Raw genomic sequence first — 16851 nt, forward strand, 5'->3', positions numbered from 1 at the left:
ATAATACAATCAATCATCTCACATGGAAAGCGACTGACCCACTGGTGGAGTACCTTCAAAGGAGGTTATGTTTGCACACATTTGGCCACTCTGGACCATACAAACGTTCCAACATATTGCAACAAGATTGCCGAACGTATGCAACAATGTTGCAATGTGTTGCGTGCGTTTGACTGAGCCTTAAGAACAAAAATATATACGTTTTTACCTCTAAAAGTATGTGACTAATCGAAACAATGTCTCTTCTTTCAGGTAGTTTTGCTTATGTTGATAAGTCGTACAAAGCACGTTTGGAAAGCCCTTTGTTGCCATGGAAACCATTCCATCAATCTGTGGGCGTGTGTTTGCGGTTTAGTTACCTCATGCCCACTAAATCAAAATCAAATTTAAAGGTTTTCCTCAGAGACACGAAACGAGAAATATCGGTACTAGTGTGGCAGATGGTTGGGTACCACGGTAAAGAATGGTCAGATGCTCAAGTGGCTTGGCCAGGCGCTGTAGGAATTAAGGTTCGTGAACAATTTCGCTTTCAGGTGTCATTTAAGACCTTGGGTGTGAATAGCTTTTGAAATGAATGTCACTAAGACCTTGTATGGTTGACAATCACCGTCTAGTTTTCTATGAGACACATTTTTTTTCTTTTTCGTATTTTGTAGATAATCTTTGAGGGAGAAGGTTTTCTTGATGACGAGATGAATGTAGCAATCGATAACGTCACTGTTACGACTGAGAACTGTTCCTTAAGACCTTACTTTGCTGAACCAGGTACTGACTCGTTACTTCTTTCTCTTGTCTTTGATAAGCTTTCGTGAGTGACTGTACAAAGACTCAGAAATGAATCTCAACTGTAGCGTGGTCAGATGCTACTGATGAATGTAAACAGACATAGACACGGACACGGACACGGACACGGACACGGACACGGACACGGACACGGACACGGACACGGACACGGACATGGACATAGACATACACTGTTTATTTAACTTGGACACTTGCACACTTAAAGGTTAAAGCGGTTGAGTATCCAAAGTAAGTGAAGTGGCTTATTCAGTTCGTAATTAAATAAATAATGTAGCAAAAATAGCAATCTGGATTGTTTTTCGATGAAGATGAGTGATTCAATGAACTTTTCAGATTTCAGGTGTAGCGATAAGCAGTTTACATGCCAAAATGGCGAATGTGTCAAGAAGAATCTGTTATGTGACGGCGACTTTGCATGTAAAGATAAATCAGACGAAGACGATTGTGGATGCCCTTCCAGCATGTTTCGCTGTCAGGGGGGAGGATGCCTCCTGGTAACAGATGTGTGCGACGGAAAAATCGACTGCTCTAACGGAGATGATGAAAATAATTGCCGTAAGTAGGCTGTTTTTAATAAGGGTTTAGGGTTTAGGTTACATTCTCATGCGGCACAAGAAATTGTACCAAGCCAAACACAACGCCTTTCGCCCTTATTTTCAGGCACAGTGTATATTGGGCGGGAGATGTGGTGACTTTACCAGGTTTGTACGCTGGACTAAAGATCGAGCGATCTTGGTTCGAGACCTGGCCGAGGTCACTGTCTTAGGTTTTTAAGCACGTCATTTGACTCTCATGGTTTTCGAATTACATTTCAGGAAATCCGTGCCCGTCTAGTCATCATTGTGTTGATGGGTCTTGTATTTCGTGGTCAAAAACATGTACTCAAACAGCTTTCTGCAGGGACGGAACTAATACACCTTCTGTATGTGGTGAGTCGGGTGTAGCACGTTAGCCAAAAGAAACAAAACTTGAACGTTTGGTTTGCATTTACAGGGACTTACCCGAACATCATTCCTGTAACATTAACCAGAATGTGTTAACATTAGTCGAAATTACTTTTGTAGTGTTGACCCAGACCCGCGAGATTTATACATAAATAAGGTGGGTTTGTATATGCTTTTCGCCCATCCTTTCATTTGCAGGGTCTGGAAAGTGCCACCTTAATAATTTAGCATGTACCTCCACCGGGCCCACAAGATGTGAATCTTTCAGAGGTAAGATGTACTCACTGAACTGCTTCGCATTTAACATTTTCCTTTCTTCGTTTTTTTTCAAACAGTTTTTTATTTAACTGTATTCGGTCAACGAAGGATACTTCCTCCTTATCATGTATCACCTTTCCGCCTTCCATTGCAAATGAATTGACCAATTTGCAAAGATGGTTTGGAATGCCACTGTCAGGTGTAGCATGATTTGGAAAAGCTTGAATTTCTTTTTGTTAAATTAAACATATATTTTGCAAGTAATACCCAACAAATACAGTGTGACTATGACATGGACACCTATTACAACAGTGACAAACGAGTAATAATATTTTGTACTTCAGGAATATATAATGAAATACGAAGCAGAACTGTATATACCTGAGGCTTTCTAATCCATAAATTTTAGTTCCGTTCCAGGCTGCTATTGCTTGAAATCTTTGCAGCAGCTTGTTAAATCAAGGAATTCAAGTTTTTGTTGATAAGCTAGTCTCTAGTTTACTACTGCAAGCATCGTCTATCAAGAAGACGATTTCTTGCCTTTAGCAATTTGTTTTTGTTGAAAGTCATCCGTTGAGATCTCGATATGACAGGATGGAATTGATCTCGCATTGCACATCCTTGATTTGGTTTCATACTGTGCGTAAACTTTCCCCATTGAGCCACTGGTCTCCAACAGGTCTTTGCAGTTTCCAAAATGGACTGTGCGGATTGAAATCTGATGGGAATGCCACTTTCCACTGGACCCTGGACTCAGGCCAAACACTAACAGAAAATACTGGACCGTGCTATGATCACACCTCGTTTGATAAAGATGGTAAGAGAAGTCACAAACTTAAAAAAAATTGTAACGTAAAAAACCAATGACAAATTTCTCTAACGAGCGATTAGGGGTATTATTTGCTAAGGCTATTGTCGTTATCAATTTCAAGCAGTTAGGTAATTCCCCTGAAATAAAACTGCCAATAGAGTTTTGTTCAAACTTTGTCCACTGAATATTTATCATATGAGAACTTTAATTATAAAATAAAAAAGGGGGGTGCCCATGCTCGTTAAGGAGCTGTGAGGCATTAAAAATGTCCCATTTTAGCATTATTTAATGCTTATTTCAAGAACGCATTCCAAGTTATTGTAAACTCGTTATGAGCCCAGACTCATGAAAACGCGCCTCAAACTACAGTCAATACTTGTGTCGGACACAAATAAACTTTTTAAGTTTGATTTTGACAGACAGCTGAGTCCTTGTTAAAATATTGGAACCAAATTGCTTGCCACGGCTATCAAACTGCAAAAGAGAAAAGACTACAGTGCAGCTGCTATTTTCCTTATTTATTCAATTTTCAACAATAGAAATATGATCAGTCTTTTCTAATGATTAGTTGATTAAAATGACTGAAAAAAAATTTGGGGTGCCCGAGCTCGTTAGTGAGCTATAGCCATTTTTCAACTGACAGAACTCAATACCAAGGCAAATCCGCCATGTTTTCAATGTGCGCATGCACGAACGCGCGCTAATGACGCCATAAATTATGCACTGTAAGGATGCGCAATGCAAATGTGAGGAATCACCTTAATTAACTAATTGTTCCATTTGCCTGCCAACTTACCATAAATGTTTTCTACCTGTAATCGTTTCATGCCTATTCACTATCAAAATTTATCATATAAGTTTAATAAATTTTGTTAAAATATGTGAAGTTTAATATTTTTACACTGCTTCACAAGAATGTTACAATGATAGTGAACAGTAAAGTGGTACAAAAAAGGAAGAAAAAACAGTGCGTTAGACGGACAAGCGTCACTAACGTGTGATGTCTCCTTGGCTAAGCTTAAGTCTTCGAATTAAGCTATCTTTATCTTGTATTCTAGTTATACAATCTTGGTTTACGACAAGACCAACTTTTTCTCTTGTTTCTCTGCTAGCACTGAAAAATGATACTACACCTTTTGCTGTTCATTTACAGAAAATATCCATTCATTTGAGTCCAGATTTGTTTCATTATGGTCAATATACTCGCATTAACACCAATATGACCTTCATTTGCGCGTAAGGAACGTTCAAGAATAACACTTGCATATGCATTAACATTGAAATACATCAAAAGATAAACAATACCTTCCCTTGACATTCATTGGCTGTAACTGTATTTTCATTTTTGTCGAAAAAAAATTCGTTGTCACGAAACGACAATCATTTACACTTTTGGGCAATCCTTTTTCAACAAAAGACTTTCAGTAACAGAATTTGCATGAGCACTCACAATCAATTGCATTATTAAACAACCATATCCATGAAGGTGACAATCTTAAGTGCGGTGAGACAAACATTACAGCCATAATAACGTTTATTTTTGGAAGAGAGAATGTCAAATTTGCTGAACAATTTATCTCTCAATTGCCTCACTATTGAGGCATCGTGGCAAATATATTTGCATGAAACGATACCATTGTCCACATCAAGGCCCTGATTATCCTTTCGCTGTGTTCAAATGGGATTCTATTTCTTCGTGGCATTTGTGGGGAAATCTAACTGTTACTTTATCACATGTATACTGTAGTGCGCCCTCTGAGTTGTGGGAAAAAGGTTCGTAAGAGGCTGAATTTACATATATCTGCAAGGGGAGGATTGTGGAAATACGATTTAAAAAAAGGTACATACGGTCCCTAGTTCTATAATCAAATTTTCGAGGAAAATTGGGCGCGATATCTCTGTTCAAAAAAATTACGCTAATGAGCTATTGTTTTCTCTAAACGTTAGGTGAAAACACGGTAACGTCTGTCTCACTACACTTAAGACTGTCACCTTCACGGATATGGTTGTATAATAATGCAATTGATTGTGAGTGCTCATGCAAATTGTGTTATTGAAAGTATTTTCTTGAAAAAGGATTGTCCAAAAATGTAAATGATTGTCCTTTCGTGACAACGAATTTTATTTCGACGAAAACGAAAATACATCTACAGCCAATGAATGTCAAATGAAGATATTGTTTATCTTTTGATGATTTTGAATGTTAATACCTATGCAAATGTTATTCTTGAACGTTCGTTACGCGCAAATGAATGTCATATTGGTGATAATGAGAATATATTAACCATAATGAAACAAATTTGAACACAAATGAATGGATATTTTCTGTAAATGTACAGCAAAAGGTGTACTTGCAGCCGACTTTGACAAAGAACACAAAAATACACAAGTCTTTCTCTATATAAGTAGACTATAACAGAATTCCTATTTTGCAGGATCGTATATCTTCATTGAAACTTCTCAGAAAAACCCCGGAGACAAGGCGAGGTTGTTAAGTGACGATCTTGAACCCAGTGAAAACGTTTGTGTTCAGTTTTGGTATCACATGCATGGTTCAGATACTGGCAACCTGAGCATCTATGTCAAAACTAACCAATCAGAAACACTCGTCTGGAGGCTGTCAGGAGATCAAGGAAACCGTTGGAGATTTGGACAGACGGCTCTGAATAGTCCGAGTTCATATAAAGTAAGTTCGGGTGGCTACCTGTAAATATTGAACGTTACCCTCACGTTGGAATGGAAAGTAACGTGAACATTTTTGTCTAATTTATTAAAAAAGCCTCCAATTAGTTACGGTGATATTGTAGTTTGGTGGATCAGTCATTTATAAAATGGCTAGAACACTCTGTTATCAAGTAATTTTGTTCCAATTTATCTAAAAAGGTTTCTGCTAGGAAACGTTCTATCTGAATTAATGAACTATTGACATTTTTTGTTTGTATTTCGGTTAGTTTGTAATAGAAGGAACAGTCGGTAATGGCAGTAAAGGTGATATTGCAGTGGATGACTTAACGGTGATGGATGGAGTATGTGATGAAATTATAAAACAGGGTAAGTTGTTAAAACGTAAACCACAAATAGATAATTCCTTAATTCCAGGTTTGGCAAATCACATTAGATTAAAGAGCGATCGTTTGTTGGCAGCTCCAATCACTTTGCAGTATTCCCACTGATCATGAACACCCCAGTGTCTAGTACCCTCGCAAATGCTGACTCTGAAAAGGTATTTGTCTCTCCCGCCCCTCTCCCCCGACGGCAGCAGTAACGATTTTTGGTGTCATTTTCCAGCAAGTCCAGACTGCGAATTTGAAGAGAGTATGTGCGACTGGGATGCTGAACAGGGATGGGTTCTGAAAATACGCTTAGAGAGATTTGAAACTTCCGGTAAGATGTTGTCTACATATGCTGTTTTCCTTAGTCACAAGGTATTAATGTAGTTGTATGTTTTCAACATATTCATCTCAAGGGTGTTTTAGTATTCAAGTATGAAAAATAACCGAACACGAAGGTGATGACTCCATCAACTTGAAGTTCAAGATGAGTAAAGTAAAAAATTGCAAGATTCGTTTCTGATTAGATACTAGTGGCAGAAATTACCTTATTGCAGTGAGCACGCTAAGGGCCGATTTACACGGTACGACTTTATCGCATGCGACAAGCTTACGACGGACCTACGACATGACTTAAGACCATTTACACGCGCTCGACATTTTCACTTACAAAATTAAATATGCAAAAGTTTGCACCTGGATTTTCGGAGTGGAAGTTCTAACAAACAGCAAAAAAATAGTTTAGCTGTCCTGCGCTTTGAAAAGACTTTCTAAAGAGATGTTTTTCGCTTTAATCTGTTCAATACTTTTCGAGAAACGTCTTCATCTGAATCAGTCAACAACACGTTGTCCGCCATTTTGTCGCAAGGAAACTTCACCTCGTCCCCTGCTCAATAGGAATTTGTCACAAAATACGTCATTTTCTAACGACTTCGGCTACGATTCTCGCAGCGTTTTAAAACATGTTTTAAAATCCTACGACATTTTTTTGACGTACACAACAGTCGTAAGCGAGTTGTAGGTTTGATTTACACGAAAACAGTTCATGTCGTAGGCCTGTCGTAAGCTTGTCGTATGCGACAAAGTCGTACCGTGTAAATCGACCCTAACGGAGAATGCATAAATAAGTTTTAAAAAAAATAAACGAGAAGCGTTTGTTGATCCCCGTAGATAAGAGAAAACAAGGTAAGAGTTTTTGTGTGTTCTGAGATTTTGGTATTTTCAGTGCGTTAGTGAACAGAAAGTCCCAGTCTGTGCCCAGCGTCTACTTTTCAAATTTCTTCGTGTAAATTAATTCACCTTTTACAACTCATTTCAATTTCGTATTTGCAGCACAACAGTGTCCTTAGAAGTTGCTCTCTTTGTGAATAAAAAAAAAATTGTTTTGTTTCAAACAATGATGAGACAGGTTGATTCTTGACGAATAGTACGATAATTAATGAATATGAGTCAGAGGAAAATGGGCCCTAAATTAGGAACTGCGGCAGACATGTCTATCAAAACTGATAGACACGCTTGGCTAATTGAAATCAGTGTTTCTTAAAACGCGTGGTAAGATTTAACTATTGCACCGTGTTACCTTCTGTTATCAGGTGGATTCGTTGCCTCTCTTCCTGCTGGAGCATCTGACTCGCGTTCCTCCCTCTCATCTCCCGTCATCAACGTCCATTACTACGAATGGAAGTGTTTACGTTTCTGGTATTTCATTGGCGCTACTGATGCTCGAGACTGGTATACAACGTCGTTGATGTTGTTACTGAGGACAGTGACATCAAACCAAGCAATGGTGCTTTTTTTTGCGGATGAAGTGACAGATAAAGCGCGGTATACACAGATACCCTTATCGAGAAATTCCACTAACTCACAGGTATTAAGAAACCTCTAACTTACTTACTGGTCGTACACCAAGTAAAATATGATTGTTTACTTCTCTTGCATAGCTGAAGTGAGAGATTTTCGAAAAATGTACGTTATGTCATTTACTCGTAATTCCTTAAATTGTCAATTTTCTTTCAATGATTGCTTCTAAACCAGTTTCTATTTAACAATTATTCGCCGAAGGCGAAGTGACCGTTGGTGAATATTTACCGAGACGAAGTCGAGGTAAATGCTCACCAATTTCACTGCGCATGAGGCGAATAATTGATTTAGTATAATTTAATAATATAATTAGAGGTCAATATCAAGAACTGCAAAATAACAGACTAAAACATAAAAACACAGACGCAATTGTTCGTTTACCTACACGTATGCAGCCGTAGTTTTAATAATAATCTTACATCTAAGCTGACATCGAATGTGAATCAATTTACACATCGAGTTCGGCAGTAACACAAGCAACTGAAACAGTACGAAAAATAAATTCATCCGGTACCTTTGTTACATCGTTGTTGACTTCATTCACAGTTGTCGTCATCGTCTCAAAATAAGTAGCTTCAGTTTGAAGAGAAATGAATTTCGGTCACTCGAACTGACCTGCTGGCGATAAACAACTGTGATTGTCATTCTTAAATGCCTTGAATACGAGTTCTTGAAAAGATTTTTGGTCCAAGAGCAACAACAGTCATACTGAAAATTTTCCATGCTTTCAAATACAGTGAAACCTGCATTAAGCAGACACCCTTGGGACCCTCACTTGTGTCCGCTTAATACATGATGTCCGATCTAAGCAGGTTCTAATATGTTGTGCAACAATAGTTAGCTGTTAACTCTTTTGTATCACACTAACACACTGTAAGATCAAACACTGCTCATAGGAGAATGTCCAGTCAGTCAATGCATCAATCTGGATTAATCACTTACCTTTAAAACGACATCGCTTAAAGAATAACATCATTTAAAGATTTTAAGACAGTCATAAAGAAAATGAACTTTTAGTAGTAGTTATATTTATTGTATTAGTAGTAGTTTCAATTATTGTATTTGGATCATTTAATTGATTTATGTATTTTTATTTTATTTTATTCTTTCTCGAAGATGTTAGCTCAATAGAGCTACTCTGATAATTCGAGTTGAAATAAAATGTATGTATGTATGTATCGCTGGATAATGTTAAAGGAGTCTCAGCTGAACTTTTAGAAGTAAAATGCCCTTGAAGTTTCCGCTTAATGCAGGTTTTGTGCAACAAAATAGCTTAATATTGGTGTCCGCGTCTGCTTAACAGGGGTGTCCGCTGAATGCAGGTTTATTTTACAGTAATTGTGGGAAGGAAATTTTAGGACTTAAGCTGGTGTCCACTTAATAGAGGGTGTCCGCTTAATATGGGGTCCGCTTAATACAGGTTTCACTGTATCCTGGACTTGAAGTGATGTCTTTGGAATATACGAAAATTTGATGCGGCAACTGTCCGCCATGTTTACTTGCCGAGATGGCAAAGGTGGCTAGCTTAGTAACCAAGCGCGGAAATGTTATATTCACCGCCTAGCGCGATGAATAAAGCGTCATAAGCCAAGTTTTTCGACCAATCGGAATGTCCCATTCTTATATTCACCTCTGGAAATTATACTAATACCCATCATCCATTGAGTAAGTAGATATTAATTGCAGTAGATCTACCTTACTTTGGCCAGCACTTATGCACCTTTATGATTTTCCTGGTATGTGATATAGATTTTTTTTGAGGGCTTCAATGAGTTACCTGGTGGACAGTTTTTAGCCATTGATGACGTTTCCTTCTCCAAAGAGCCATGTAAACAAATTCCTTGGAAACAAGATGGAGGTAAGATTGAAATAAGACCCTTTTTTAACGAATGAGTTTCCCAGCAATCGATTGGTAATATTTCTTTATTACTTCTGGTATAGCCTAGTTTGTTTGTTTCTTTTTTATATCATTATTTTCTTTACCTGCGCCTTGAACAGGCAGGCTAGTTTTCCATGAAATGTACTTTTCCTTAAAATGTTTCAATTATTTAGAATGCCGAAAAGATCTCGGCATGGAAAACAGTGCGATCTCTGACAGACAAATTACTGCCTCTTCGCAACTGGATGCCAATCACGCTGCCATCCAAGGCAGACTAAACTTTAAAGCAACGGCAAACAAAGCAGGCTCTTGGTCAGCTGGCAGCAATGATTCCAGTCAATGGCTGCAGGTTGATCTGGGCAGTCAGCACACTAAAGTGACACTTGTAGCAACTCAAGGTAGTGACGATTCACCACAGTGGGTAACCAAGTACAAACTGCAGTACAGTAACGACGGAGAGACCTTCCACTATTACATGGAACAAAGAAAAAAGGAAAAAAAGGTCAGAATACGTTTGTAGTACCATGAACTTGTAAATTTTAAGAGAAGGATTAGTTCTATAGCAACAACAACAACAACAATAACAACAACAGTCGCTTAACAATTAGAATGGGCGAACGATGATAAAGCCCCATTTCACTTATCTTTCCTTGTGTAAAGCAGCCTAAATTGGATAACTGCAAAAGAACAATTTAGCTACCTTAATTTTGGTCGCGACTATACAATATTTAGGTAGAAATTTTTAAAGTGATAGATTCAAAAACAATGCCATCTTTCTGACGTAGGATTTTGCGGGAAACACAGACCAGTACTCTGTTGTCTACCATGAGTTAAATCCTCCAATCAGAGCACGCTACATGCGCTTTAGACCAGAGGCTTGGCATGGCCACATATCAATGAGGGTGGAGCTGTATGGCTGTCGGAGAGGTTGGATTTTGCATTTTGGCAAACACACTAAATCTTCTAGCAATTAATACATGCAGTTACAATGTTTGGCATTGTTAAGGTGGGAAGTTAATTATCGGTAGACGTCAGAGACTAATAGTTAACGAAAGGCTTCTGAAACTGTGCATGCCATTTTAACGAGCAAGCAACAGCATGATTCACGTTTGGTTTGAGACTATCATCGGATTCCTGTCCATTTAGCTAATTAGTAAAGCCTTTTTTTGTAAAAGAACCGTGTATCATTTGAGTGAAGCTCTGTGGGAGAAAATGATACTATGCCTAAAAAATATTAATTAAAACCATTTAGGCAGTTGTGAAAAGGAAATGTTGCAAGCGAGTCACGCAAGCACTGTCTCGTAAATAAGGACTTCTTCCTACATTTGGTGAGCAACTGCGACAAATTAGTAAAATTGACAAGACAACTGATTCCATTGTTGCGACAACAATATATATAGGGAACTTATAGTTCCAAAAACTGTTACCAACTATTTTCATTGATTCAATTAAATTATTAGCATGTCAAGAAGATCTCGGCATGGAAAACGGTGCAATCCTTGACGGTCAAATTACTGCTTCTTCACAATGGGATGAAAAGCATGCTCCCTTCCAGGGCAGACTACACTTTCAAGCAAGTGAAAATAAACAGGGAAGTTGGGTAGCTGCCAGAGGAGATCTCCATCAATGGCTCCAGGTTGATTTGGGCAGTCGGTTCACTAAGGTGACACGAGTAGCAACGCAAGGGCGAAATGGTGGTTGTTGCCAGTGGGTAGAACGCTACAAGCTGCAGTATTGTGACGATGGAGTGAACTTCCACTACTACAGGGAACAAGGACAAACTGCAGATAAGGTGTGATAAGGTTTTTGGGCTTCTTGAATTGTAATTTTTTGACGAACTGGTTTTAAAGAGGCGATGAAATGTGTAGGGGAATAACAAAACTTTACGCAGTAAGATTTGAAAATGATATATTACCGTCTTACGTTTTCAGGAATTTTCTGGAAACACAGACACTGACACTGTTGTTTATCATGACTTAAACCCACCAATCAGGGCACGTTATATCCGTTTTCGACCAGAGTCTTGGTATAACGCCATATCACTGAGGGCTGAGCTTTATGGTTGTCATGGAGGTAGAAGGTTTTTATTTTTATTCTCGATTAAAAAATAAACTTACTTTAATCTAACTTGTATGATGATAAGGTGTTTACGTTCTACTAAGAGGTAAGAGGTTGAAGTAAAAGTAAAAGTAAAAGTAAAACGCTGCGTTTAAGCCTAGTGGCCCATCAGGCCAGCCGTAATTTCCGATTTCATGAAGCTGGATGGTACGCTGATCCAAGGGGCGCTTGCAATTCAACCAAACCTCCGGAAATGCCGAAACGAGGGCATATGGTAAGGAGAAGATTCCGGAAAAGCTAAAAATTGTCGAATTTCCGAAATGCGAACCATTCGACCTAAAATTCAGGGAAGAATATAATGTGGTACATGACAAATTAAGGGGGCTAACTTGTCCAATTGTGAACAATTTCAGCTCATACTAACTAGACAGAATTAACTGGGAAGTGACAATAACAGCTGAACACCGCAGAGGATCTCAAAAGAAACACAGAAGAGCCAAAGAGGGGACACGGATGGGCAAAATTGAAGTAGAATAAAACGGAATGTAATAGGCTAAACTCGAAAACATTGACTCGGAAATTTTCAAGTTTATCTCAGTTTGTATAAAATGTTATTTATAATGCTCGGAAATCATCCTTCTTTGATATTGGCGTTGTAGAGCCAAATATTTACAAAATATGTTTTTAAGAAAGCAAGCTAAGCTTAACTCAGATATGTGTCACACTCGATTCTTGAACGCCTCTTCCGTTTGCCTTAGATACGTTTTATTCTGGAACTTTGTGTACGAAAGTTAACCGCGTACACGTTCGTGTCGTTTTTGCGACCTTGGCTATTACCTCCCCTAGGTAGATCCAAGGTTAGCTGTGGCTTAAGATTATTTTTTGTTTCTAGTTTTCCAGCAATGGGTTAATCTTTGCTTGCCTTATCAATAGCCCTTATGCGTGATGACAGCAGACTAGCTAAAATCACCACCAAGCCTCGGTTTGAGAATGCAAATCTAAAATTTTATGAACTAATTCCCAAAGTAGCAAAGATGAAAAGGATACTCACGTGAAAACAACACGAAGGCAACGACGGTTTGAGAAAATGTCGCGCAAACGAGGCCTAGGGGTAAATTTTGAGCATGTTACGTAATCGCGCACAAGACCTCTTCAGATGCGTTCGTTTGGGGTTTACATCTGTTTTGTACCATCTGTTTCACCCTTGGCTTGAATTCCAGGCGTAGCATTGTGAATTGCAAAGTAGAAGGAGAAGTAGTAGAAGAAGTAAACTCAGTAAAGCTTCAAGAGTCCCGTTACCTCTCGTTGGTGTCGAGCGAGGTCCAGTTAGTGCCCAGCAATAGAAGACTGCTGCTCACCCAATTTGAAGTTTAGAACTCTTAGTTAACAATAATAAACATAATTAGAAAAAATATTCTGAGTCAGCCTCCTTAAAAATCAATGATAAATCAATTTAATTCCGATAAATTTGCCTGCTCTCAGTCAATAACATTAAATAGTTTTCTCAGTTATATAATTTAATGTTTTATTTCAATTTCACAAAATTCTTAGAATGCCAAGAAGCTCTAGGTATGAGAACCGGTGCAATCTCTAACGCACAAATTAGTGCTTCGTCGGAATGGGATTCCAATCATGCCGCCATCCAGGGCAGACTTAACTTTAAAGTTATTCCACGGAAGTCAGGATCTTGGTCAGCTCGCAGAAATGATTTAAATCAATGGCTGGAGGTCTTCCTGGGAGATCAGCTGACCGATGTAACAGGTGTCGCAACGCAAGGAAGAAGTGATATCAATTTCTGGGTAATCCGGTACAAGCTGATGTTCAGTGACAAAGGAGGGACGTTTCAGTACTACAGAAAGAATGGTCAAACTTCAGTTAAGGTGAGATAATACAGATATAAACGGCTTCAAGTTTACGATCTTCAGGTTTGTTTACTTAATATTTTTAAGTTAAGTTTTTGCTTTAAGCATCTTACTCTAAGGTTTTTTTGTTTACATTGTTTCTTTAAAATCACTACCCAACAATTGTTTGATGTAAGAATTTGCTGGGGTGAGATAGATGAGGTCTGGTTCATGTTTCGCACACGTGTATCGAGGTAAATGATGCACGCCGGAGGTTGGAGATAAATGTACAGATGTTATTCGATTGATACAGTGTACAGTGAAAGGCATGAATAAATTCTTTTTGGACAAACGCACACTCTCTCTCCCTCTCTGCTCTGTTTGAGTGGTGTTTAATCAATGCTTTGAGGGGCTACAAAATCCCACCAAAAGAGGCACATACGGAGGCAGCGTGGCCGAGTGGTTTAGGGCACTTGTGTTGTAATCCGGAGGTCCCGGTTCAAAGCTTCTACCCTGCCACTAGCGGGATTTGTTTCTCGGTGGTCCCGAGTTCAAATCCTCGGTCACGCTTTGTAAATAGCCGACTGGTCTGCCTCTGCCAGCTAGGCTTTTTAACTATATATATTACGTTTATTTGAAATATTTGTTTTCTTTTATTTCAGTGGTATGCCTGTAAACTAGCTAAGCGTAGTGCTTGTATAGCTAAATGCATGGCCACTATAAAAAAAAATACATTTTTTTTCATCGTTGACTATTTTCGAAATTTACAAGGATTTTCCTTGTTTAGAACGAGCGAAAAAACGTTCTGGTTAGTGTTGTATTTATTTATTGTAAGTTTGCGCTGATGATTTTATGGAACACGGTACTATAAAGATCTTACCATGATCCTACAAGAACCGATCATGTTATAAAAATCCTTATACTTTTTCTCTGATGTAGATTTTTAGTGGAAATAGAGACCGGAACACTGTTGTGCGTCGTAACCTAAACCCAGCAATCAGAGCCGTACGTTATATCCGTTTCCAACCAGTATATTGGAGGGGGTTGATATCAATGAGAGTGGAGTTATATGGGTGTCTGCATGGTACTGTGGGAGGTAATGGTTTTCTTTATTATTTTTATGATGATAATAGGAGTGGTCTTAACATTCCTATAACTGAATGATTATCTTCTAGAAGCATGTGAGCGACGGTCATAAAGTCTGCTTTTGAAACCTTATATTAGTATAGAGTATCCTTTGGAATATTCTGCAATGATATGTGCTATGGCACTTGAGTGTGGAAATGAGAGATTGAAAGAGCGAGAAATCGTCAAAAATTGGAACAACTCACTTTAATTTGTAAATTGACCGTTCCCATACAATGGAAAAACCACTTTTCCCCAACTGGTGCTGATCGAACAAGAGGCCTGGTAAACCCTTCTAAATGTTTAAATAGGTCAGTTCTGATTTATTAAAAACCTAACTTGGTGCCAAGGCTTGGAGGAATATAGCACTATTTATTCGTCCGTCAACCTGGATGTGAATCGGTGTATTTCCCCTAGCTGCGGAGTCAAGATACATTTTAATGTCTAAATTGGGTTGTTGTTAAACAAGTACAACCAACAAATGGCACGTCGTAAACCCAGCAGATAGTCCTTACAGGGCTGCATGGTGACTGAGGACCTAGAAATAGAACAGCTACGAATCACTCTCCAAATTTATGTCAATGTTTGATTTACTTTGTATTCATGCTATAAAACCTTAGGATGTTGGCAAGCTCTCGGCATGGAAAGCGGTGCAATCTCTGACAAACAAATTAAAGCTTCTTCGCAATGGGATTCCAATCATGCTCCCTTCCAGGGCAGACTACACTTTCAAGGAATTTCTTTTAAAGCGGGATCTTGGTCAGCTGGCAAAAATGATCTCCATCAATGGTTGCAAGTTGATCTGGGTAGCCAGTACTCTAAAGTGACACGTGTAGCAACGCAAGGAAGGAATGCTTACAATCAGTGGGTAACCAAGTACAAGCTGCAGTACAGTAACGATGGAGTGACCTTCCAGTACTACAGAGAACGAGGAGAAACTGTAGATAAGGTACAATATACGCAATCCAACAACGCGTAGTTAATAACTGGGGTTGACTATTTTTCGCTCAGTTCATCAGATATGGTGTGACAATGAAAAGACACGTGATGACAACTGTTATACCGGTTTTTTTAATTTCAAAAAAGTAGCAAAGTTGGGTTTTTACTCTCCTCAAATCATGCAAAACAAGACGTCCAACCATACAATGTGAGTTCAGAATGGTCATATGCATACATACAAATGTAAATAAGACTTTATTTACACTAGTCGTTTTTTTTTTTTTAAATAGCTAACATGGGCTAGTATTTTCGAGATAAACGTACTGTAACGAAAGAAAGAAGGAAATAGAGTAATGCAAAAAATTAGAAACTTTATCTTAATTGAAATTACATAGTCGTGCTGCTGTGATAAAATTATGTAGGGACAGAGCTTTATTATTATTATTACCTAGCACAGAGTTCCAGGTCTTAACAACCAGGTATGTAAAAGCCTTTAGAAGATGAGTTGTTGTTGAAGGCAAGTTTAGGTAAAAACAGGAAAACATTTCTTCGTAGTTTGTTACGTAAAGACCAATAGATAACTATGACTCAAGCAAAACTTGTCGACGTTTCGACAATATCGAACAGTTTTTCTGTGGTTGCAATAGAAAAATAAATGCGGCTTGTCTCGGTCAGGTAATCAAGTATTAATCCCACTTGCTCGCGGGACTGAATCTTGTAGATGGAACGAAAACTGACGTTTTCATAATGGAAGTGTGTGAATTCTCGTGCGTCTGAGACAGTTCAGTTTTAAGTTTTTCTTTGTTTTGTTTGGTTTTTTTGGCATCGATGTGTTCTATGCAGTTTAAACCAATATTTCTAGATCAATCGACTAGGGTAAAAATTATAAACCTTACTACCAGCTAGAACGAAGTGACGTCAGCTTGGGGATAATTGTCCTGGATTTAAACAATAGGGATGTAAAACAATAGATCCTAACAGTTTAACGTCGCTTTTATTTAGAATTTCACTGGAAACACAGACCGGGATACTATAATTTTTCATGAACTAAACCCACCAATCAGAGCACGTTACATCCGTTTCCTCCCAGAGGCTTGGTATGAGCACATATCGATGAGGGTGGAGTTGTATGGCTGTCCAGGTAGCGTAGGAGATTTTCCTCTTACCCTTAAAAATAATAATAATAATAAATGTGTAAAACAAACATAAAATGTACAACATGATACAGAATAGTGTCAAATACTGAAGAATTCAGATGCTGTGGTAAAATTAAAAAAAAAAG

General features: G+C 38.3%; 1 protein-coding gene across 2 annotated transcripts in view; it reads left to right on the forward strand.

Annotated features, from left to right (window-relative positions):
* The first annotated feature begins 229 nt into the window (after positions 1-229).
* LOC110053724 (uncharacterized) overlaps positions 230-16851 on the forward strand; it is a 35198-nt gene continuing 18576 nt past the window's right edge. Inside the window, exons 1-19 of one of the 2 annotated variants that reach the window (XM_089295072.1) lie at positions 230-509; positions 657-765; positions 1138-1359; positions 1620-1733; positions 1947-2018; positions 2686-2823; positions 5253-5503; positions 5769-5868; positions 6106-6201; positions 7460-7734; positions 9477-9585; positions 9780-10108; positions 10392-10533; positions 11067-11398; positions 11538-11679; positions 13216-13544; positions 14445-14601; positions 15251-15579; positions 16572-16710. In XM_089295072.1, the coding sequence (XP_089151198.1) occupies positions 237-509; positions 657-765; positions 1138-1359; positions 1620-1733; positions 1947-2018; positions 2686-2823; positions 5253-5503; positions 5769-5868; positions 6106-6201; positions 7460-7734; positions 9477-9585; positions 9780-10108; positions 10392-10533; positions 11067-11398; positions 11538-11679; positions 13216-13544; positions 14445-14601; positions 15251-15579; positions 16572-16710 (3658 nt within the window). In that variant the 5' untranslated portion in view covers positions 230-236. Of the gene's footprint in view, positions 510-636; positions 766-1137; positions 1360-1619; positions 1734-1946; positions 2019-2685; positions 2824-5252; positions 5504-5768; positions 5869-6105; positions 6202-7459; positions 7735-9476; positions 9586-9779; positions 10109-10391; positions 10534-11066; positions 11399-11537; positions 11680-13215; positions 13545-14444; positions 14602-15250; positions 15580-16571; positions 16711-16851 lie in introns of those variants that run through there. The other variant, XM_089295073.1, reaches the window with a different exon arrangement.

The sequence above is a fragment of the Orbicella faveolata genome, unplaced genomic scaffold, assembly GCF_042242905.1.
Source record: "Orbicella faveolata isolate gen_17 unplaced genomic scaffold, um_ofav_v1 contig_26, whole genome shotgun sequence".
NCBI classification, from domain to species: Eukaryota; Metazoa; Cnidaria; class Anthozoa; order Scleractinia; family Merulinidae; genus Orbicella; species Orbicella faveolata.